This window comes from Hemitrygon akajei, chromosome 22, assembly GCF_048418815.1.
Source record: "Hemitrygon akajei chromosome 22, sHemAka1.3, whole genome shotgun sequence".
Lineage (NCBI taxonomy): Eukaryota > Metazoa > Chordata > Chondrichthyes > Myliobatiformes > Dasyatidae > Hemitrygon > Hemitrygon akajei.
In genome coordinates, this window is record NC_133145.1 from 16,303,355 (window position 1) to 16,328,624 (window position 25,270).

The 25,270-nt window shown below is 41.1% G+C and overlaps 1 protein-coding gene across 3 annotated transcripts in view; it reads left to right on the forward strand.

Annotated features, from left to right (window-relative positions):
* The window catches only part of tsen54 (TSEN54 tRNA splicing endonuclease subunit), a 62,215-nt gene that overhangs the window by 17,473 nt on the left and 19,472 nt on the right, over positions 1–25,270 (forward strand). For all 3 annotated transcript variants that reach the window (XM_073026739.1, XM_073026740.1, XM_073026741.1), the window contains 4 exons: positions 458–541; positions 21,634–21,732; positions 24,244–24,296; positions 24,909–25,034. In XM_073026739.1, coding sequence (XP_072882840.1) covers positions 458–541; positions 21,634–21,732; positions 24,244–24,296; positions 24,909–25,034 — 362 coding nt within the window. The remainder of the gene's footprint in view (positions 1–457; positions 542–21,633; positions 21,733–24,243; positions 24,297–24,908; positions 25,035–25,270) is intronic.

Below are 25,270 nucleotides of genomic sequence, written 5' to 3' on the forward strand. Positions count from 1 at the left end.
CAATAAACTTCCCAACCACCTTACTGAATTGCATCAGTGCCAGTGGATTGTTGCCTTCTGAGTTTGTCTCATTCCAGAGGGGTGGAAATGTAAACTAGGGTCACCCTTCAGTGGCTGGGTTTTTGAAGAATAGTTAAAAAGAAATCCCATCTGCTGCCTTGGTTAGCATAAAAGATTCAATAAGTCCAATTAATGAAGAATGGGGAATCCTTACTAATATCCTGGTAAATAATTTCTTTGCAGTTTCACCAAATGGACCTTATTTGCTGAATTCTATCATAAATGTAAGGAAGTTGTTTTAATGAGTTTTGAGATGTCCTGGGGATGTCAACTATTTCTTCACGTTTAGGAGCTGAAGTTCATTTCATTAATATATCATTACTATTTAGAATAAATCTCATTTCAATATTATGTTTCCCCATTTTCACCCTTTACCACATACTTTAATTCTACACAGGGGAAATTCTGGCACACCATGGGGCATGTGGAAGAAGGGAAACAACTGCTCTATCCAGAGGAAGCACTGTACCTTCTTGAGTGTGTGAGTAAGATGTACAATATTTTACATACTTGCTATGTTAGAAAGCTTTAAGTTCAGACTGTTGCTTCAATTAGGGATGGAACAGGAGCCCTGACTAGTAATTTTAAAAGGATTAATGTTGTGTTTAAAAAATTTTTATTCTAAGTTGTATCAATCTAAGAAATGTAATTAATGATGGACAATCTAGGGTAGAGTCCTTTTTCAGTAATTTAGATCTCCTAGGCATTTCTTCTGAACAAGAGTCCCTCCTCAATGCTCCATTATCTATACATGAGATACAGGAAGCTGTGAGAGAGCTCCAAAGTGGGAAGGCCCCTGGTCTTGATGGACTCACTAGTGAATTCTATAAAGAATTCACAGGGTTATTATCAGAGCCTATGCTAAACATGTTCAATCATGCATTTAATTGTGGTCTCCTCCCACCATCATTGAGAGAAGATAATATCTCCCTAATTCTTAAGGAAAGAGCCCTGAAGATTGTGCCTCCTACAGGCCTATTTCATTGTTAAATGTTGACTTTAAGATCTATCTAAAACCTTAGCGTTGCGATTAGAAACTCTTACTTTTTATCACAAAAGAGGATCAAGCGGGTTTTGTAAAAGGCTGTAGATCATCTAAAAATATCAGAAGATTACTTAATGTGATTCAGGCATGTCAGCAGCAGGCAGTGGATGGCTTGGTGGTTTTCTTTGATGCAGAAAAGGCCGTATTGTGTTGAATCGCCATATCATTTATTCACTTTAGAAAGATTTGGGCAATAATTTTATTAAGTGGGTGAAGGTTCTTTATAATGACCCCTTGGCTGCGATTCTCACTAATGGTATTGGGTTGAATAATCTTAGGGGTAGCCGGCAGGGCTGCCCTTGATCACTAGTGTGAAAAGTAGTGGTGATAAAGACATTGGCTGAGGCTATTCGGTGAGATCCCAAAATATCTGCTCCAGATGTAGGACTAAAGTCACATAAAATTACATTATATGCAGATGATGTTCTAATTTTCTTATCAAACCCCGCTATGTCAGTGCATCACCTTATACAATGCATCAATTCATTTAGCGCCTTTTCAGGTTATAAAATCAACTTTACTAAATCAGAGGCTATGCATCTGGGGAATCTGCAACAGGTACCTGACACTCAGGGTGTTTTCCCCTTTAAATGGTCGCAGACAGGTTTTATTTACTTAGGCATATTTATCACACCAGCATTTGATCAATTGTTCAAAGCTAACTTTACACAGTTATTTGACAGAATCAAACAGGATCCTGAATGATGGAGCACTCTTTCCATTTCTTGGCTTGACTGAATATCCTTGGTCAAAATGAACATTCTTCCTTGTCTGCTCTACGCAATACGAATAATTCCAATCATTTTAATCCAACAAATACTTTTTTTAAAAATGGCTGATCTGTTTCTTTCATCTGGAACAAAAAAAGACCCTGTATTAAAATGTCTAAGTTACAGCTTCCCAGTAGTCTAGGGGTCTGGATTTTCCGGACATCAAAAAATATTTTTTTTGTGTGTGCGTGCGTGCACGCGCGCTTACATAAGTTCCTTTGTATTTTATATGATTGACTGGGTTTGCAGGGACCCCTCCTCAAATTGGCTAGACATTGAAGCTTCACGAGCAAAATGCCCTCTTATTAATTTGCTTTTCCTCAATAAGATGAAACTAGTTAAGGAATTTTTTCGCAATCCAACAACAATTAATACAGTCAGGGCTTGGTGGGCAGTGCGACAAATTGAGGACAACACAGCGAGAATATCACCCTTCACTCCAGTAACTCTGCATAGAGCCCATCTGACTCCAGGTCGTCTCTCGAAATTTAAGACGGGGGTTTCTCCAATGTGTTCTCAATGTAAAGTAAATACTGGAACTTTCACCCACTGTTTTTGGACTTGTTCCAAACTTCAGGCACACTAGAGCGATATTTTGGGTGAAATGGAAAAGATTCTGAAGATGGAGCTTGAACTGGACCCAGTGTCTTTTCTCAAGGCTGATTTATACTTCTGCGTTGAATCTACGCCTAGCCGTGTACCCTACGCTATAGCCTGACATGCAACTCCCCAAAAATGTAACTATGCGTCGCGGCGACACAGACCGCAACAACTGTGATTGGTGCGCTTGGTAACATCGCATTTCCTCCTATGCATTTCCGGTTGCTTCTCTGCCATTTTCACATTGAGAGAGAAGAAGAATGTGAGTTGGAAAATGGATCAAATCAAGGAGAGGTTAATTGAGGAAGTCCAAAAATATGTACATTTGTACAACTGCATCGCCATACTATAAAGACTGCCAAATTGTAGCAAATTCGTGGAAATAAATTTCAGGCATCGGTTTGTACATCACGGAATGCAAAAAGAAATGGAAAAACTTGAGGGACAAGTACGTGTGCATCCGGAAAAGTCTCGCCAAGAGAAGCGGGGACCCAGGCGGGAAAAAAGTGCCGGCGTTTTATTTGCTTCTTTCCTGGCTGGCACCACACATTAAGCACCAGGAAACAGAGTCAAGTTATGACAACAACAAGGTAAATATAACATGTTCTTTGTATCATAAACCTCTATGTTGTAGTAAATGTTTCGGCTAGCTAGCAATACTGTCTAGTTGTCAACACGGCATATTGATTTGCGCAAAGATAATGCTTCCGTGAAACAAAAATGTAATAGGCTGTAATTGTATCTGGCTTGCTCATAATGTAAACGCAATAACCAGTATGCTGCCAATGTAGCCATATGCCATTTTCTCGTTTTCATGGCTCTGCCAATCCGTGTACAAACACTGAGTGCATATATTACCTGTATGTATAATTACAAAGAGTAACTTTAAGCTATTGCAATTTCTTTCATAATCACAAGATGGAAATGATTTGATCTCAGGGTTGTCCACCACTTCAGTTGCTGAGGAAAGTCAACCACCAGACATTCCATTTTCACGTGCAGTAGTGAAAATAGTGAGAGTAGTGAAATATCTCATCAAGTAGTGACCTCCTCTGTCCCTCTGCCCAAGGATGGCACAGAAGAAGAGGAAAGAACATGATGACTGGTTTCAGAAGCAGGTTACCCAGTTGGATGACCGTAGGACGGAACTGCAACATAGACTGTTGCAAGGAAATGATGAGCTCTCCAGGTTTGGGCAAACAGTTGCAGAACGCTGTGGAGACTGCTGGAGGAGCACAGACCACAGGCAATGTTCGATCTCCACAAGTTGCTATTTGAGAGGCAGCAGCAGAAACAAAGAACAATTGCATATTTTGATATTTAATGTAATATTTTGTCAGTTCCTACATTATACATTTTCCACACTTGTATTTGGGCACTAAACTATGTGTAATTTTCAGTGCTTTACAACTTTGTTCCTTCTGTGTTTTTATATATAACACTTTGCACCTTGTATAATATTCTGCATGTTACTGCAAATAAATAACAACTTGGTTTTATAACAGGTCTTTATTTTTTAATTCAAACAGCTACATGTTATTTATAGGCTCATTTATTTTATGTCCTTACAATTTACTGATTAAGTTGGCCACGACACACTATGTTGTTCTGCCATGGCAAAATTCCATGAGGTGATTGAAAGAAGGCCATCAAGTCATTTCGTACACCAATGGCAGCTCAGGTGGAACAGCGCCTTGAACGGTAATGATGATCTAGAGGTTCCAAGAGATTCATGTCCCCTGCCACCACTCTGAGTCTGCAAAATTAGCAGGGATGTATCTGCTCACAGGAATGTTGACTTCATCAGTGTAGGCCAGGAGGTTGCGTACAGTGATACAAGCTTTGACAATGTCCACTGCTTTGTCAGGCAGAAATTCTAGTGGTCGACCGAGGATTCTCCACCTTACCACCAAAATGCCAAATGTGTTCTCAATCACCCGCCTGGCTCTGGAGTGACGGTAGTTATACATCTGCTTTTCCATGGTCATGTTCATCCCTGTTTAGCAAAATGTAAAACATAAAACATAGCGTATTATTGAAAAGGAAATCATTATGTGCCAATGTAGCTGTGATCACTACAAACATTAGGGGAATGTATATATAAAATCACACAAAGCAGGCACTGTTAACATGAAATTAATTTTCATTGAATTCAATGTCTGTGACATACCTGGAAAGGGATGCATGAGATTGTTGTGTAGGGGAAACGCAGCATCACCAGTGATTACATGTGGGATTTTGACTTCTGTTCCAGGAAGATTGGATGGTGGGGGCAGGTTCAGTTTGTGTTCAAGCAACATAAAACCAGATCTGCTCTCCTTGAAGATGCCCCCATCACTTTCCTGTCCGTATCCCCCACATCCACCATGGTAAACTGATATCTGGTGTTGCAGGTAGCCATCAGGACAATGGAATGTATGCCCTTGTAGTTGTAGTAGTCGTTCCCGGCGTGTGGCGGTGCCTTGCCGTTCATGTGTTTTCTGTCTATGCTGCCGACACAGTTCAGAAAGTTCCATAGTCACCAAAAATCAGCTGCAATAGCTTCCCATTGGGTGACTGAAGAGCAGGGAAGGAACTCTGGCTGTAGCTTTCTATAAAGCTATAGAGACCTCTGAAATTATGGAGGACACTGCTTGACGCCAGTTCGTAGCTAGCTGAAACTAAAACTCAAATGGTGATTGCCAGTCTCTTAGTAATGTTTATAGGCATACTGCGCATACACTGATGCGAAATAAATGGTTGGAGACGATGAACCAGATCTTCAAATCTACCTGCCAACATCCAAAAATATTTGAAATACATTTCCTTGTCCATGTCTCTCAGTGGCCGGACAAGCACACAAAATTCACCCTCCTGCCTCAATCCGTTCAATGGTCATACACACCATCTCCTCCGACGTCTTCTGTCTTTTCTGCGTTGCAGTAATTTCAATAAAAGTAACTCTTGTTCAACATTTATTAGCTACAACTCCAACATGATGTGCTCAGTTTCGGTCGGTTTGAAGTATGTATGTTGTTACGAACCCCGTAACTGTGTCACTTACCAGCAAAGATAGAGAGGTCCGCTGAAGTCTGATGGTACTATTTTTAAACGTTTTTATTTTTAAAGGGGCACAAAAGTAAGGTTAATACAAACATTCAGATAATATACGTCGTCAATACTCAATCTAAAGCGCGGGTATAGTAGTAATCAACAATAAGAAGTAGCTCTATCGTTTGTCTAGGGGTAAAACTATTGTCCGATGGAAATATAAAAGTCTCGCCAGCTCATGAAGGCTTTTAGCCGTTTGAGGGACCGCTGGGTGATCACAGGTTGGAGAGAGAAAATAAACTTGCCAGCCTTCTGGACTCAAAGCGTGGAATCGGGAACGGGAGTTCCCCGTTGTCAGTTCGAAATCCTTTTCGGGGTTATCAGCCACTCGATTCCCTAGCTAGGGGATCCAAATCACACGTGCCTCCCGAGCAGCTTCCCGTTCTTACGGGAACGATGAGCGATGGTGTCTCCGTCTGGTGCGTCGCTGGAGTACCGCCTCCTGCAGTCTCCGTTTTATCATGGCTGGCAGATTTGTAAATGTCAATCAAGGTAGGGTGATACAATCCCCACCCCACATTGCCCGAGGGGGTCCATGTCCCTGATAGCTGGCACGTACTATAGAGTTGCAATTCACACAGGTGCCTCTAAGAACAATGGTCAAATCCGTTGCATTGTCTCTCATTTCCTGGGTCCAAGACCTGAATTAATAGCGATCTTGCGATTCTCCGGAAGGAGGGGGCTGGTCCCACACCCTTCGGCCCCTCAGAGCTGTGGTACATTCATAACAACACAGAAACTCAACACAGTGGCATAGAAACCCCACTGCCAGCTAGAGTTTTGGTGGTGAATTGCAGAGCAACACAGACACACCAACGCACAAGTATAAATGCTCACAATGGCGTAGAGCCTATGCAGAAGTATAAATCAGCCTTTAGGTTTACCCAACAGTCGTATTATTAATGCACATCAGAATAACTTCTTAACGTTCCTGACTTTTTGTGTGAGGAAAAACATTTTACTTTGTTAGATATCTGATAAGGCCCCTGGACTTTTTGGTTGGCGTAAATTAATCATGGAATACATTCCTCTGGACTTTTTGACGTGTATGGTACACTAAAAAAAAATAGTTTTCATAAAACATGGCAACCTTTTCTGCAGTATACAGATGTAAACCTGTCTGCTATACTAATAAGGGCTTTTGTATAGGATGTTGTGATGTCTAAATTTTGATGGAAGTGTTCTGATAGCTGATATCTGTGAGGGGAAGAAATGTCAATGTATCTGGAAATTGAAAGTTTTGTTACACTTTAAGTTCACACTTCAAGCTATTTATGTATTTGTACAGCAGAAAGTTAGCTAGTTTATGAAATTTAGAAAGTGGTCACGTTTACTGCACAGTTCAATTGATTTGATTATCTTAGGAACCAGATAATTGGAATAATTGGACTGAATGATGGATTCTTGCTTGTTGATTTCTGTTATACTACTGGAAAAGACAGAGGTGGATAGACTTGAATGCTAAGCTTGATGAGGTGGAGTACTTCACTCAGATCTTTTCAGGAAAAGTGTAACTTTGTATGAGTAACTGGCAGGGGCCCAAGGGGCCCGGGAGTGAAGTAAATGTCTATTCTCACCTATTGTAGATGTTGCCAGGTTAATTGTTCGTAGTATCACAAACATGAGAAAATCTGCTGATGCTGGAAATCCAAATCTGATGTTGCTGTTTGTTTCCTGTGGTTTAGCTGCTTTGCACTTGGAGAGGTCTTTCAGGAAAGCCAGCAAGAGTTGGATGCTTATTTATGCATTGTCGATGAGTGGGCAGAGCTGGTGTAGACAGAAATCCACATGAGTCCTTGCAATATGGGAACTTTAACTTCCAGGCCTTGCCAACATGGCTCATTTCCAGCTCGATCCCCTGAGGGCCAGGCCAGTGCTGGCATCCATGATATTTCCTCTGCCAATCACCTCAGTAGTTATACAGGCATCACTGTTGGGGATGAAGGGTAACCAGGAGTTTTGTTTCTTGTTTTCTTGTAGAACCTGGATTTGTAATAGTTTTCCTTCCAAGCAGCAAGGAAACCAAAACAAAATAAAACACTTTCACTTCGCAGTCTCTCACACTTCAGGATCACATTTATTATTCCTGATTCGTACCTTGTGAAATTTGTTGTTTTACAGTGCGAAGACAGAATTGCCATAAGTTATACAAATAAATAGTGCAAATAAAAAAGAATAACTAAATAGAGTTCATGGGTATGTGGACCATTCAGTAATCTGACGGTGGAGTGGATGAAGCTGAATGTGGATGTTCAGGCCCCCTGTAGCACTTTCTCGACTTCCTAACTGGAAGACCACAATCTTTGAGGATTGGTGATAACATCTCCTCCTCACAGACGATCAACACTGGTGCACTTCAGGGGTGTGCGCTTAGCCCACTGCTCTACTGTCTCTATACCCATGGCTAGGCATGATGAGAGGGCGTACAGGAGCAAGATATGCCAGCTAGTGGAGTGGTTTTGCAGAAACAACCTGGCAGTCAGAGTCAGTAAGAAGAAAGATCTGGTTGTGGACTTCAGAAAGGGTAAGACGAAGAAACACATACCGATCCTCAGAGGGATCAGAAGTAGAGAGAGTGAGCAGTGTCAAGTTCCTGGGTGTTGTTCTCTGAGGACTTAACCTGGTCCCAACATATTGATGCAGTTATAAAGAAGGCAAGACAGCAGCTATTCTTAATTGGGAGTTTAAAGAGATTTGATATGTCAACAAAGCACTCAAAAACTTACATAGATAGAAACATAGAAAACCGACAGCACAATACAGGCCCTTAGGTCCACAAAGTTGTGCCGAACATGTCCCTATCTTAGAGCAAACATGAGGAAATCTGCAGATGCTGGAAATTCAAACACACACACAAAATGCTGGTAGAACACAGCAGGCCAGGCAGCATCTATAAGGAGGAGCACTGTTGACGTCTCGGCCCGAAACGTCGACAGTGCTTCTCCTTATAGATGCTGCCTGGCCTGCTGTGTTCCACCAGCATTTTGTGTGTGTTGTTTCCCCATCTTAGAAATTACTAAGACTTCTCCATAGCCCTCTATTTTTATAAGCTCCATATACCTATCCGAAAGTCTCTTTAAAAGACACTATCGTATCTGCATCCACCACCATTGCCAGTGTCGTGGTTACTAGTGCCCCACAAATGACCAAGAGACGCAGAAGATTCTTGAAGAAGGGTTAAACTTTAATTTGCAAATCAAAGCTGAGACAGTCATTGAGCCAGTCGCTGATTGCCCACCGATCCTCGGACACAGCATTTTTATAGCAATCTCCTGGTCCAGTTGTATTAGCATATGTAATTGGTCTATAGTTGCGTATCACACGTACCACATGTACATCTTGCCACTATTGTTTTTATCCATTGACTTAATCATGTTCTAATCTACATCTCTTAGCTACCTCTCATTAACACACCATTGTCTTCTACATTCTTAAGATTTCATGACTTAATCATGTTCTAATCTACATCTCTTAGCTACCTCTCATTAACACACCAGTCTTCTACATTCTTAAGATTTCATTCTCCTACTAAATTGAGTACATGCATATCAAATAGCAAGTTTCAAAACTGACTTCATAGTTTTGGTTGCACAGCAAAATTTATACTTTTATACTCCAATGTAAAACCTAAGACCCTTTGAGACCCAGAGGGTCTCACACAGAGAAAAGACTAAGAGTCTGCGCACAAAAGCCCCAATAAACTCAAGCACTTATTCCCAAATCTCGGGTTAAACTATAATTTTCTGCGCCAAGACCTCAAAGTATTCTCTCCGTTACCCTGGGCCGCTGAGCCAAAAACCTGTCCCTCTGTACCTGAGACAGGGAAAAAGACTCAGCAGCCCTTACAATCTACTCCTACACAGTCGTTTTGCTCTTGTTCATCCTGCAGGTGTTGTAGGCTGTAACGATACATTTTCGGTGTTTCTTTCTCCACTAAGCTTGCTTCAGTAATTGCCACGAGCATTGGAAATTGTTTGGTTGCAGCACGCAGTACAAGAGATTTGAGACAAGAAAACAGCACAGCACAAGCGCACAGCTCAACAATATAATACTGACAGTTATTGTTATTTTAGTCAGCCATGCTCCCCATCCTCCGAGTCTACTTTCCAACCAATCAAAGAACTGATGTTCAAATCCTGCATTCTGTTTGACCTCCGTCCGCAGATTCTTTAATTTATTCATTGTTCTGGTGAAAGATCCTTTTGGGCTAATATTGTTCGGTATGAAAGTGCAGCATTGTTCTCCAAACATTGCACACACACCCCCTTTTTCTGCCAAAAGCCAATCCAGTACCTGTCTGTGTTGCCACGCCACCCTGCTAGTTGCATCCAGCTGTTGCCCTAAGGCCTCCAGTGCATCATCGGTGTAGTTGATGAATCTCTGTTGATTATAGTATATATTAGTTTATCCATTCAACAGTTTTGCTTACCCCTATCACAGGTATGATAGCTTCCCAGCCTGCAGCAATCTCATGCGGTGTCAGGCATGTCATTCGATTAGTTTGCATGCGGTAACTCATCAATGCTAACGGTAAAGCATCGACCCAATTGTTTAGTGTCTGCACAAATTTTGTTTAGTTTGGCTTTCAGGGTTCCATTAATTCTCTGTACCATGCCCTGCGACTGAGGGTAGTATACACATCCAAATCTTTGCTTTATCCTCAGCGCTTGTAGTACCATTTTGACTACTTTCTGGATAAAAGCTGAACCATTGTCTGAGCTAACTTCTGTAGGTATTCCAAACCTTGGGATCACTTCATTTGTCAGAAATTTTACCACTGTCTTTGCCCCTTGATCTCTTGAAGGTACCGCCTCCACCCATCTGCTAAATCGAACAATTACTACCAGCATGTATCTTTTCCCTCTCACTGTCTTTATCATGTCTACGTAATCGATCACTAGATATTTAAATGGTCCTTCAGGTACAGGAATGTGACCTATTGGGGTTGTAATTCCCTTCCGAACATCATTCTGTGCGCATACCTTGCACTGTGACAAGACTAAAAGTCCACTGAAGCCTGTAAATAAGGTGACCAAAAACCATCCTTCTTTATTTTCTTTATCACTTCCCCTCTTGCACAATGGTCCATCCCATGCGCTTCTGAAATCAGACGTCAATAGAGGGGTGGGTGCTACTAACAAACCGTCTTCCGTGCTCCACAAGCCTTCCGGGTTCTGCTTGGCCCCCCTTTTTCTCCACATTGTCTGTTCTGCCAAAGTTGCCTTAATTTCAATTAGGTCCTCTACCTCAGGTTCTGGAGTTGGGCTTACCTGGGGGGCAATGACAGCTGATGTACATCCAGGCGCTTTTCTGGCTGCCTCGTCCGCAGCTTGATTTTCCTTTGTTATTACATCATTTCCCTTTTTATGTGCCTGGCATTTTACTATAGCCAATGCTTTAGGTTTCATTATGGCTTTTATTAAGTCTAGAATTTGCTGACAATGTTGTATGGGATCTCCGCTACTTTTTTTAAAACTTCTCTGCTTCCACACTGCCCCGAACAAATGGCATACTCCATGAGCATATGCCAAATCAGTATAGATGTCTACTTTCTCACCTTCCATCATTTCACACGCAGCTGTCAGGGCTTTGATTTCTGCTAGTTGGGCGGAACACGGTTGGGGACAGGACTCCATCCTAATAATCTTATAGCTCGACTGATCCTGCTGCACTACTGAGAACCCTGCGTGATTTCCATCATAATCCCTATAACAAGAGCCATCTACGAACAACCTTTTTATCTGCATCCTCTAGTGGTTCTGATCGTAAATCTGCTCTCAATTTGGCAAATGCCATCGTCTTCCCTACACAATCATGGGGTTCTCCTTCATAGCCCAAAGGGACAAAATCGGCTATATTACTGGTAGTGCATCTCTGTATAGTTATATCTGGAAATGTCAATAGCATCTGATACGCTGCTATCCTGGCTGGTGTCAGCACAAATTTCCCCCTTTCTAGCAATTCTGCTACTTTGTGGTGTGTGTACAGTGTCACAGGATAGCCCAGGGTTACAGATGATGCCTTTTCATATGCATAGTACAGCGCCGCCAATCCCTGATAACAGGGTGGATACCCCTGAGCCACCTCATCTAGTCTCGTACTGTAGTATGCTATTGGCTGCTTTGCTTTTCCTGTGCCTGTCTCTTGTGTTAGAACCACTGTGACATAACCCTCCTGTCGGTTGGATACATACAAATGAAAAACCTTCTCGTAGTCAGGCAAAGCTAATGCTGGTGCTGACTGCAATTCCTGCTTAATAGTATTGAAAGCTATCTCCGCCTCTCCATTCCACTGTAAGCCATTCTTCAAATTTATATGTCCTGCTTCTTTCATTATCTTTCTCAAAGGTGCCACAATCTCCGCATATTCTCCTATCCAATCTGAGCTGTACCCTGCCATTCCCAAAAACGTCATCATCTGCCCTACAGTCTGGGGTTTTGGGGCCTTAGTTATTGCCTCAATCTGATCTGGTGCTAGCACCTTCACTCCCTTGGATATTACCCTGCCTAAGTATTCCACTTGCTGCGTGCAAAATTGCAGTTTATTTTTGGATACTTTATGTCCTCCGTGCACCAGCTTCTCTAACAGAGTTATAGTGTCCTGCTCACAGTGTTCCTTACTATGGGAGCAAATCAACAGGTCATCCACATACTGTAACAATGTACTTTCCAATGGCATGCCCTCTAGGTCTGCCTTCAATACCTGATTAAAAATGTGTGGTGAATGTTTAAATCCTTGCGGCATTCTGGTATAGGTATACTGAGCACCTCTGTAAGTAAATGCAAATAAATACTGACACTGATCGGCTAGAGGAATGCTGAAGAAAGCCGAACACAAATCATTCACTGAAAAGTAACTTGCTTCTGGTGGAACATTAGTCAAAAGCGTGTGTGGGTTGGGGACTACCACATCATTTACCGCTCGCAAGTCATGCACCAATCTCCACTTAGATTTATCTGCTTTTAAGACCGGCAGCAACGGGGTATTGCATGGACTGTTTGTTCTTTTAAGCACTCCTATTTCAAGCAACCCCTGCACTGTCGATGCTATTCCCTCTTCTGCTTCTGGTCTTAGAGGGTATTGTGGTCTCCTCGGTGGAATTGCTCCCCTTTTCAGCTTTATTACCACCGGGCTAGCTGTTTTTATTTTTCCTACGTCCGTGTCACGCTGTGACCACAGAATAGACGGCAACGCATCTAACCTTTTATCTTTCTGCTGGCCTCTTTCCTTTCCCAGCAAGGGCAGGTGTGGGTGGGGAGTTATTTCGACCTCTCTCACTGTCCCTACCATATCTACACTTACCATTATTTTAATGCAATTGTTGTCTTTTTTTTAAATTTCAAAAATAAACTTTATTCATAATGAAAATATATGCAAACACAAAAGAAAAACAGTCCATGGCTGTTTACATTTATAGTATTATTGGTTCTTTTTTTTGGAAAACTTTTTTATTGTGTTTTTAAGTGGTTACAAGGTGTGGGAAAAAAATGTATATATCCCCTCCCCCCTAACTTCCCTATAAAAAAAGAAAAAGTAAGAAAGAAAAAAAAGTGCCTGGTTGTTGGAAGATCTCCACATGCTCCATGGAGTTCTTAATAACTTTAGTATATATATTTGTTTCTTTCCCCAAGTAACCAATTGTTTCATCTTCAGAGCACCTATATATTTAGTCCTGTCTTTTGTAAATAAGGGCACCAAATTTTCAGAAATGTTTCATATTTATCTGTTAAATTATGAGTAATTTTTTCTAATGGAATACAGCCATAAATTTTTTTTCCAACAATCTATACTTAAATATGTATCCGATTTCCAAGTAACTGCAATAGCCTTTTTGGCTACTGCCAGTGCAATTTTTATGAATTCTTTCTGATATTTATTTAGTTTGAGTTTCGGATTTATCCCTTCAATATCACCTAGTAAGAAAATATTGGATTATGAGGAAGTTGTATTCCTGTAATTTGTTCCAGTAAAAGTCTTAAATTTGTCCAAAAAGGTTGAATTTTAGAAAAAGACCATGTAGAATGTAAAAAAGTACCAGTTTCTTGGTTACATCGGAAACACTGATCAGATAAACTTGGATTTAATTTATTTATTTTTTGTGGTGTAATATATAATATGTAGAAAATTATATTGCACTAATCTTAACCGAACATTTATTGTATTTGTCATACTATCAAGACATAGTCTTGACCAATTTGTTTCTTCAATTTTAATATTCAAATCACTTTCCCATTTTTGTCTTGACTTATGGACTCCTTGTTTAATTGCCTGTTTTTGAATCAAATTATACATACAAGATATAAATTTTTTAATATTTCCTTTTTGAATTAAAATTTCTATTTCATTAGATTTCGGCAATAACATTGTTTGACCTAATTTTTCTCTTATATAAGCCCTTAGTTGAAAGTAACAAAATAAAGTGTTATTTTACATCATTTTCATTTGGTGCATAAATATTCATAAGAGTCCATAGTTCTGAAAAAATTTGACAATGTATAATTAAATATCTTCCTGCTGAATCAATTAATACATTTTGTATTTTAATTGGTAAATTTTTATTAACCAAAATTGCAACTCCTCTCGCCTTTTAGTTAAATGAAGCTGCAATAAATTTCCAACCCAGTCTCTTTTTAATTTCTGATGTTCTATGTCCGTTAAATGAGTTTCTTGTAGGAAAGCTATATCTATTTTCATTTTTTTAATATATGTTAAAATTCTTTTTCTTTTTACTGGTCCATTAAGCCCATTAATATTAAAACTTAAAAAATTCAATAAATTAGTCATTGTTTTTAATTATGTTACTCCAATCTATAATAATGCCTAATCTTTCAACTTTCGTGGTATCCTGGGAAATCTTTTTAGAAGTCTCCATGTTGCTATGTGTGTCCCCACCAATCATCCAGGCAAAAGAATAGAAGAAAAATAGAGTATACAGAAAAAAACAAAATACCCCCCTACTAATGTTGTGAAAGAAAAAAAACACAACATTACCCCCCTCTATTGTATGGGTCATGGCAATCGCCATGATTACACACGTGAATCCCGTAGTAACCGATTCAAAGCTCCCCAGCCCCCCCCGTAACGTAAAAAGTATATATATAAGAAAAGAAAAAACATACTATTCTCAATTAATATTTCTAAAATTTTACTTTTCTCCCTTGTATCATCCTTAAATGTCCATCAGTTCCATTCGCTATCTCTGTCTTCGTCTTTAACCATTACGTTTATAAGTCTCTATGTTTAATTAGCGAATAGATGGAAGTTTTTGTGCGAACACCTCCGCATCTCGATAATCGGAAAAAAATCTTTTTCCCTCTTCCAAAAAAATTATCAGTGTTGCTGGGTGACGCATTAAAAATTTATAACCTTTTTCCCATAAGACTTTTTTAGCTGAATTAAATTCTTTCTTTCTCTTCAAAAGGTTGTAACTTATATCAGGATAAAAAAGAACTGGTTTCTCTGCTATCATCAATGGACCCTTTCTTCTTTTGGCACCTTGGGCAGCCGCCCTCAAAATCTTTTCTTTATCCTGGTATCTTAAACATCTTATCAAAATTGATCGCGGATCTTGATCATCTTGAGATCTTGGCCTTAAGGCTCTGTGCACCCTTTCAATCTCAATTGAAGTTTCTTCTCCCATTTCCAATTTTTCAGGGATCCATTTTTGAAAAAGATTTATTGGGTCTTCTCCTTTGGTATCTTCTTTAAGTCGAACAATTTTAATATTGTTACGTCTAGTAAAATTTTCAAGCTTATCAATTTTTTCCACGAGTTGTTTTCTTTCTGATGTCCAGGCATTATTATCATCTTCCATTTTCTTCATTCTTCCATCCATATCTTCCATTTTAATTTCCAAATCTGTAATTTTCTTTTCCATTTTTTCTTGTTTCTTTGTCATTTTATCAAACATAGCCTCCATATTTATTATTCTTTAATTACTTTTTGGTTACTTTTAATTACTTTTAATGCATTTAATTTATGCATTATTTGCCTCAAAGTCTTTTTCGTATTTTCAGAGGAACTTTCATCTCCATCTGCATCTGATTTTTCCAGAGAATCTGACTCTCTCTCAGAGTCACTATCACTTTCAGTTGCAGTCGCAGCTGAGATTTGTAGTTCTGGTTGCTCTCGTTTGCGCATGCTCGTTCCTTTACGCTTGCGCAGTTCTCGTTGATCTTTTCCTTTAGAAATGGCCGATGCTGCCGCAGTTTCCTGTTCTGTTTCGCCAGTGATGTGTTGTACCTGAGTCCGCGGTTCATCGGTAGAAGTAGGCCTTGATTCTGTTCCAACTTGAGCTGTCTTCGCGGTAGTAGTTTTCTGCGTCCTCTGTTTATGAGGCATAGCTTAAAACAATCCGGAGTAGTTTATAAGTAACCTTAAGAAAGTATTGACTAACTTTTCTTCACTTAAACATTAATTTATTGATTTTTTTACGGGAGGGCTGGGTTCCAGCGTCTCGATCCTACGTCATCACGTGACGTCCCCCCCAATTGTTGTCTTCTGATATCCACACCTCTGGCGTGATTTTCCTCCACACTGTTACGGTTTCAGCACTCTTAACTAAGGGTCCTAAGTCTTTAGACTGATATCTCTTGTTTACCAACAACGTTACGTGGGGCGCAGCCTCCGGTATCCTGTACCATTTTTCTAAAAAGGTGTTCCACTTAACTTGTAAAGCTGCCCCTTGCTTTCCAATTATCACAGCCTCCCCTTCCAGGTGCTGTTGGGTACATGCCTCCAGGTGCCATCTCTCCTCTAACTCCCTGTTCTGAGTCTCGTCAAAAATCACTGTACAATACAGCTCAGATTTGGGCGTGACAGCCCTGGGGAATATAGCCTGCACGCCCTTTTTCCATTTTTCCCAGGTTTCCTGAATCTGATCTGCGATGTCTCCTATCCAAAAGACATTAGCCTTCTTGTCTTCTCGCACTATCAATTGAGCCCCTGCTCTTTCCACACTCAGCCCATTTCTGGTGCATTCTAATTTTAATTCCAGTTTCAATAAGGCATCTCTGCCTAACAAATTAATCGGAGTTCCTTTAAATACTAGCACCGCGCAAAACAATTCCTTTATTTCCCATTCTCAACTGCACTGGAGCCGTGCACTGTGTCAACTGCATTTTCCCCGAGAACCCTATCGTCTTAATAAACTTTCCTGACATGGGTAATGAGTCTTCCCACTCGAGTTCTCGGGGCACCCCTAATACCTCGCATAGGGGTTCACAGGTCCGCTTGGGCCTGTGGGGGCTGGTCCTTGGCTAAACTTTAGTTCCCTTCTTATCGGTTCCTGCTGGTGTGTGACAGGCCATGATGTAAACGGACAATCTCTCCCCCTTTAAGGCTTTGGGGTCCACTTTGGGTGGATAAAGCTTCCTGAGGGCCTGCCATACCCTCTCCCATAGCCAATAATCGTCCCGCCATTTCTTCTTCAAAGGCTCGAATCCATTTCCCTGCTCCTTCATGTAGATTGGGCAGAGTGTTTTTCAGCCCTTCTAGGTCCTGGGATCCCTAAGGGATGTACTGCACTTGTCCTGATCCTTTAACTAACAACGGCATCATTCTTCCTCCTTCTTCCCACCTGCCCTGGCTCTCTTCCTCGCCTGACTCCCCATCTGTCTCAGGGTATGTCTTTACTGCCTCCCACACAAATTTCTCCGGGGTCCTCTTCTTCCCTCGGTCTCCCTGTGGAGTCCTTCCTTTCTGTCTTGATTCGATACTTGGTTGGCCCCTGGAGTATTTTTCGCATCTCCTCTGGCAATCCCCTCTCAGTAACTTATCTAGCTCTCTATCTACTTCCGCAAGTCACTCCCCGACCGCCTCCTTCTGCTCTTCTAGGCTTCTGCCTCCTACCTCTTCCCCACAAATTCTCGCATCCCCTCTCTCTCCACTTAACTCTTGCTCCTCCAATGAGTCACCTTCTCTTTCTTCCTGTCCGTGTCTGTACACCTGTGGCAGGGACTCCTCATGATCCTTTCGTGCTTGTTTCCCTTCTCTCTTGTGTTTCTCCAAGACTCTCATCTCCTATCTTTTTTCCACTTCCTCTTGAATGCCTCATCTCTTCCTGCCCTGATGAGCCACTTTCTTTTCTAGTCTGTTTATTTCTATGGTATAACCGATACTCCTCATACTCCTTTTCCTCTCTCAAGTCCGTATTGAATCCTCCCCTAATCCGTATTTCAAGTATTTCTCAAGTATCTCTTCTTTCATTTCTCTCTTTGTTCCACCTTTATCCTTTCTGCCTGTATCTCCTTCCATATCGCCGCTTTTTCCTTCTCGTATTGTCTTTTTTCCTCCTCATTATCCCAAACTTGTACTTCTCCTCGCATGTTTCCTGTTCCCGTCAGCAGGGGGCACTGCTTAGGGGTTCCTTCCTCATTATAGGGAGGGGGCTTTTCTGTTTCTTTCGCATCTGGGTACGGAGCTGAAGCCAGCTTCTCACTGTACCTTCCTCTCTCTCTAACAGGCTGTTTCTCCAGCACCTTAGTGTCTTCCTCGCTTGTAATCAATATTCTACCTGTCCTCCTCAGCCTTTCTCCCTCCGTTCTGAAGAGTTTTAGCACTTCCATTTCTCGTTCTCTTTTTTGCCCTCTTAGATTTATCTTTTGGTTTGTAATTTTTAATCAGTGCCTTCATTTCTTCGCACAAGTTTACATCAAACGTTCCTTCTCTTGGCCATTTTGTGACCAGGTTTTTGGTTCTCTTTTCCCATTTTTCTGAAGTTTTTGTGATCTCATATTTATTTACTGGGATTTTTTGCTCAGAATCTCTACTGCCGTTCCTTTACCTGTCATGTTGTTCTCTCTTTTTAAGGTATTTCAGAGAATCACAGTTCGTTTACTGGATAATATTATTTACTCTAATTCTATGCCTAGTCTATTGTCTATCTACCAGCGCTTTAAACTATATATTGGACTGTCCTTGTTTCCTATTCTGTTCTGCCCGCACAGACCTCTAGAAGAGTGGTATCCACAGAATCTTTCTCTTTGCACCTCGTCTATTCAGACCCTTATCTTTTAAGGCGGTATCCACGAGGATTTTCTCTATTTTCCTTTCCCTGCCCGTTCAGACCTTTGTTTCATACGAAGCGGTATCCACAGGGATTTTCTCTATTTTTCCTTTCCCTGCCCGTTCAGACCTTCGTTTCATACGAAGCAGTATCCACAGGGACTTACCAACACCACGTGGAATTTTTCTTCACTTAACTTCTTATTAACTTATTTGTACTTACCCTCACTGCAGTGTTCTTGATCAATCCTCTGAGCCTCCTGTTAACCCCCAATTCTGCCAGATTCTTTGGACCGGAGAGACCCTTTAGCAGTGGTTCCACACTTCTGAGACTCCAAGACCTCCCCAAAACCAACAGAATTCTTAGTCCAAATTGTCGCAAAAAGCGCTTACCTTTTGTTTGGGTGCACCCTTAATTCTGTTGGCCTTGTGGGGGTCCCTAGAGGACTGGGAAGCGTCCCCAATCTGCCGTTTCCTTTCCGCAGGTCTCTTTCCGGTCCTGTCACGGTCGCCAATTTTGTCGTGGTTTCTCGTGCCCCACAAACGACCAGGAGACGCAGAAGATTCTTCAAGAAGTATTAAACTTTAATTTGCAAATCAAAGCTGAGACAGTCATTGAGCTAGTCGCTGATTGCCCACCGATCCTTGTACATAGCATTTTTTATAGCAATCTCCTGGTTTAGTTGCATTAGCAGTTGCGTATCACAAGTACATCCACCACTATTGTTTCTACCCATTGACTTAATCATGTTCTAATCCACATCTCTTAGCTACCTCTCATTAACACACCATTGTCTTCCACATTCTTAAGATTTTGTTCTCCTACTATCTACTAAATTGGATACATGCATAGCAAATAGCAAGTTCAAAGCTGACTACATAGTTTTGATTACACAGCAAACTGTGCAACTTTTATACTCCAATATGTCCTCTTGTGGCAGCCATTTCAGCCCTGGGGAAAAAGCCTCTGACTATCCACACGATCAATGCCTCTTACCATCTTATACACTTCTATCAGGTCACCTCTCATCCTCTGTCACTCCAAGGAGAAAAGGCCGAGTTCACTCAACATGTTTTCATAAGGCATGCTCCCCAATCTAGGCAACGTCCTTGTAAATCACCTCTGCACCTTTTCTATGACTTCCACATCCTGCCTGTAGTGAGGCGACCAGAACTGAGCACAATACTCCCAGTGGGGTCTGACCAGGGTCCTAAATAGCTGCTGCATTACCTCTCAGCTCCTAAATTCAATTCCACGATTGATGAAGGCCCATACACCGTACGCCTTCTTACCCACAGAGTCAACCTGCGCAGCTGCTTTGAGCGTCCTGTGGACTTGGACCCCAAGATCCCTCTGATCCTCCACACTGCCAAGAGTCTTACCATTAATACTATATTCTGCCATCATGTTTGACCGACCAAAATGAACCACTTCACACTTATCTGGGTTGAATTCCATCTGCCACTTCTCAGCCTAGTTTGGCATCCTATCAATGTCCCGCTGTAACCTCTGACAGCCCTCCACATTATCCACAACACCTCCAACCTTTGTTCTGTGTAGAGCATTGTGACAGACTCCATCACTGTCTGGTATGGCGAGGGGCAAGGGGGCTACTGCATAGGACTGAAAGAAGCTGCAGAGGGTTGTAAACTTAAGTCAATTTAATTTTGGGTACTAGCCTACAAAGTACCCGGGATATCTTCAGAAAGGCAGTATCCATTATTAAGGATCTCCAGCACCCAGGGGCAAGCCCTTTTCTCACTGTTAACATCAGGTAGGAGGTATAGAAGCCTGAAGGCACACAGTCAGTGATTCAGGTACAGCTTCTTCCACTCTGCCATTCGATTCCTAAATGGGTTTTGAACCCTTGGACACTACCTCACTTTTTAAATGTATTATTACACAATTTTTAATGTATTCATTATACATATACTGTAATTGATTTTTTTAAATCTTATCATCTGTATTATGTATTGCATTGAACTGCTGCTAGGTTAACAAATTCCATGACACATGCCAATGATAATAAACCTGATTCTGATTCAATTTAAACGCCTGCTCAGATGGACTGAAAAGACAGGGTGTTGCGATCTAAGACAAGAGTCAATAATACTCGTTCTTCACGATGGTCACTCCCCTCTCTTTTTATGACGCTGAGGTTACGAAGACGGCCCTTGATTGCTGTGTTCTGGGTCTAATACGATGAATTGATACACGAGGCTTTGACCTACTCTGGGGTTCAGATCTGAGGACTCAGTTTTGGTTTGGAGTACCGTTGTTTGTGTGTTGTGTTTTTTTTTCTCGTGCACATTGAGAGTTGGTCTTTTTATCTTTAATTGGATTCTTTTGGGATTTCCTTGGACGCTACCTCACTTTTTAAATATATTATTTGTTCTTTGCACTATTTTAATCTATTCAATATATGTATACTGTAATTGATTTACATATTTTATTTTGTTGCTATTATGTATTACATTGAACCGCTGCTACTAAGTTAATAAATTTTACAACACATGCCGGTGATGATAAACTTGATTCTGATTCCTGATGGTAGAAACGAGAGAAGAGCAAGTTCTAGATGGTGAGAGTACTTTGTGATGAATGCTGCCTCCTTGAGGTCTTCATTGATGGTGGGGAAGGTTGTGCCCATGGTGGAGCTCTATTTGACATCAGGTCCAGTGCAGAATCCATGACTATTACTCATGCAGGCCTAAAATTAAAATTGATTTCTTGTTGATATCATGGCTCTTTATCCCTATTTTGATTAAAATTAATTCCCATTGGCTTCCAATGTATGTTCCCCCAACTCTCTCAAAAGCATTCCAAACCAGTAAGAGGCAATGATAAATGCTATTAAAGTGTTTTATGAAGAAATTTGTATCTTTACTCTTCCTTATAATCTGAGACCAGCACACCATTATGACTAAGAATGTTATTTCATCCTGCGGTTTCCCTGAAGATTCCCTGAAGAGACACAGATATTACTTTTTTTTATTATAGTTATGTCATCAATAAGATTTCTTTCTCAGACATACTTAACCTGCAGTTTCCTTGCCTCCCAGGGGTCCATTCAGCTATATTACAGGGATCAGCAACTATCCATTCAAGAAGCATATGAAGTTTTACTGTCAACAAGAACTATTCCATTGGAACAGTATCAGGTACTGGAAGTGACTGTATTCTAGCATTAACTCTGGGTCATAAGTTCATCTGAGTGTTGCCAGACACTTTATTTACAGTGCAAGCTCAAACTGTCTGCAGTACCAAATAAATTTTCTCTTTGTTTGCTTCTTGGTACTTGGAAATAAGAGTTAAGTATTTAAAATAAATGTGTAAGGTAAAGTGTTCTGAGAGTCACAGAGTTTGTGTCACATTTATAACTATTTACTGGCCTAATAATTGATGTGTCCTCTCAAAGGTGCATTGTGGATCATGATGTGTGAAGTGACAGCACTAAAGCCATAAGCACCACAAAACTCCCATGTTCCTCTGTGTGTTGCAAGGCACACTTAGTGAAAATCCATGATCAGAATGGGGTCAGAGTGAAGGAGCCAACAATTAGGGATTTGGTTCAGGGCTGCAAATTTGGTACAAGGGAAGTGGCTGACCAGAGGTAAGTGCCCTGTAGTGGCATTGGGAGGGTCTATGGGTTGGGATGCTGTAAGATCAATGTTGGAGGTACAGATGAGTGACTTAACCGAATGGGTCACACCTTGAAAAAAATGTTTGTCCCAGACATGGATGCAAAAACGGATGTTGGCTGTTGGAAGTACCAAGTTTAATTTCTGGGGAGGAGTGAGGGAAACAGCCACAGTTGTAGTCTGGTAAAAATGGTCAGATAAGTACTGTTGGGGGGTGGGGGGGGGGGGGGGAGCCTTAATTTCCAGGCCACAATCGATTTTTGTTTTGCTCTACCATACTTGTGTTATTAACACTGGATATCAAAGCATCCAAACAGAAATTCTCTAGTTACAAAGTGCTGCAATTTGCTCACTGTGGAGGTTTTGCAGTTATTATTACAAGTTCTTAACCAATCAGTCATTGCACACTGGTCATTATCAGTACTTGCCAACAACCTGATCTGCTCTGAGGACTGCTAATGGATTTTTATGTAGTCTGCTCTAGTTCATTTAAGGCAGACTGACTGCTGTTTTGCTTGGGGAGACTTTTGGTGTAGTGTGCTGAGCTACGGGAAACACATAGCCCTTTAGACTGGGAGGAAAACAGAGCACCTGGAGGAAACCCCCGTGGTCACAGGGAGTGGTGGGAATTGAACCCTGGTCGCCCGTTCTGTAATGTGTTGTGCTAACCACTACACTACAGTGCCGCATACCATGAGTCTGATTTGCAACAATCACTGACAATGATCAGTAAGTGGAGGGAAGCTGGCTTTTTACTCTGGTCTCTCCCTTGTCCAAATGCATTGAAGCTGTTTGCAATCCCAGTACAGAACAGAACGGAATCAAAGCAGGCCTGTCTAATGGGCAGCTTAATGGGTAAAAGTGTTCAATGAGTGCAGTAACTTGTCTGTAAAATGATTCTAATTAAAACTGTTATTAATGAATCAGAGTTCTCAAGGGTTGCACAGTAATGTAGCAAGTTGAGTTGATACCTCGTAGCTCGAGCAATCTAGTTCTGGATTGGTCTCCAGTGTCTCTTATGTGGAGTTTGCATTTTCTCCTTGTGATCCTGTGGGGTTCCTTTCAGTGTTCTGGTCTGCCTTCACGTACCAAAGACTTGCTGTTCACTAGGTTAATCTAGTGTGGATGATTCTGGGCAGTTGATGGGAATGTCGGAAGGTGTAAATAGTGCAAACCTGGTGGGTTGAATGGCCAGATACCATGCTGTGTGGCTGTGATTCTAAAGGCTGATTTATACTTCCGCGTCAAATGAACTCCGTAGGTATGGCGTAGCTGCGTAACCTACCCCCTACCCTACAGCCTGACACGCACCTCTCCAAAAATGTAACTGCACGTCGTGGTGACGCAAACCGCAACAACTGTGATTGGTCTGCTTGGTAGCATCACATTTCCTCCTGTCTATAGGCATATTGTGCGTACACTAATGCAAAATAAATAGTTGGAGACTGAACCAAATCGTCAAATCTACCTGCCGACATCTGAAAATATTTGAAATGTATTTCCTCATCCATGTCTCTCAGTGGCCAGACAAGCACAGAAAATTCACCCTCCTTCTGTCTCAATCCATTCAATGGTCGTGCATACCATCTCCTCCAACATTTTCTCTCTTTTCTGCGTTGCAGTAATTTCAATAAAAGTGACCCTTGTTCAACATTTACTAGCTCCAATTCCAACATGATGCGCTCAGTCGCTATTGTTTGAAGAACATGTAGAAACTCAGTGGCATAGAAACCCCACCGCCAACTAGCGTTTTGGCGGTGAATTGCAGAGCCACATAAACACACCAACACACAGGTATAAATGCTCACAACAGCGCAGGCCGCTTATGAAGGCTACGGCGTAGGCTACTATGCAGAAGTTTAAATCAGCCTTAACACTGCACATAACTGATTCAGTGTTTACATTTAATTTGGGAATGTCCTTGTATACATGGTGCACTTCTGCGGTGCTGCCATTCAGTGCCTTTGATGTTTAAACCATTCTATATTCAGTGGAGATAGTGACTTCTTTGAACTTTCTTTGTTTCTGAAGGTTTACAGCCATTTGAAAAGACTGGGTTATATTGTCATGCGATTTGATTCCAGGTAAACGGTTCTCTTTGTCATTATTCTGGTTTTCATCTGCTTCCTTACTGGCACACAGAACATAGACATAGAATAGTACTGCATGAGAATAGGCCCTTCAGCTCATGATGAGGTGCCAAACTAATAAGTAAAATAAGTAATTAAATGTCTGAGTAAGCTCATCCCTTCTGCATGCACAATGTCCATATCCCTCCATTCTCTGCACATTCCAGAGCTTATCTAAGAGCTTCTTGAACACCTCTATCATTTGTGCCATCACAACTGGCAGTGTCTTCCAGGCACCCACCAGTTTCTGGATAAAACAAAAACTTGCCCCACACATGTAAAAATGATCCATTTCGGTGCACAAAACAGAAAGACAGACCATTCTATAATTGCTGGAAAGAGATGGTAAGGCTTTTATTGACCCCTCTTCAACTCTTGTATACTGTATTCAATATTCCAACGATATCCTGGACTACTGTAACTGAAACATGTGATTTAGTTTTTTTAATATATTGCTTTATTCAAGTAGTATCCTGCTTTTACTAAACTGCACGGTGCAGTTTATTGACTGGAAAGTACCTTCAGTTTGTGCAAAAGTTTTTATAAATACAACTTCTCTTATTTTAGTACAGTTTGTAGTTCTCATGAGCAAAAGCTACACTTGGATCCTTCCTGCAGTGACACAGATACCAAACATTGGAAGAGGAAGCGAAGTGGCAGCCATGATGATGAAAACTTAACATTGGAACAGAGGTGGGGCTAATTAACTTTGCCTTTCAGAATGAAATACGTTAGTAGATCAGAGAAACTGATCTAAAATCTTCCTGTTTGCTTACTTTCTGGTAAGATGGCAGTGCACTTGGATGCACCAGCTTCTCAGCCAACCAAAGGTGTTTTTTTACACCACTTTTTTTTTAATGTCTTTTTTACAATTGCAAGACAATGTGGGACTCCCAAGAAATTTGGGTACTGAAGGTCTACCCCATCAG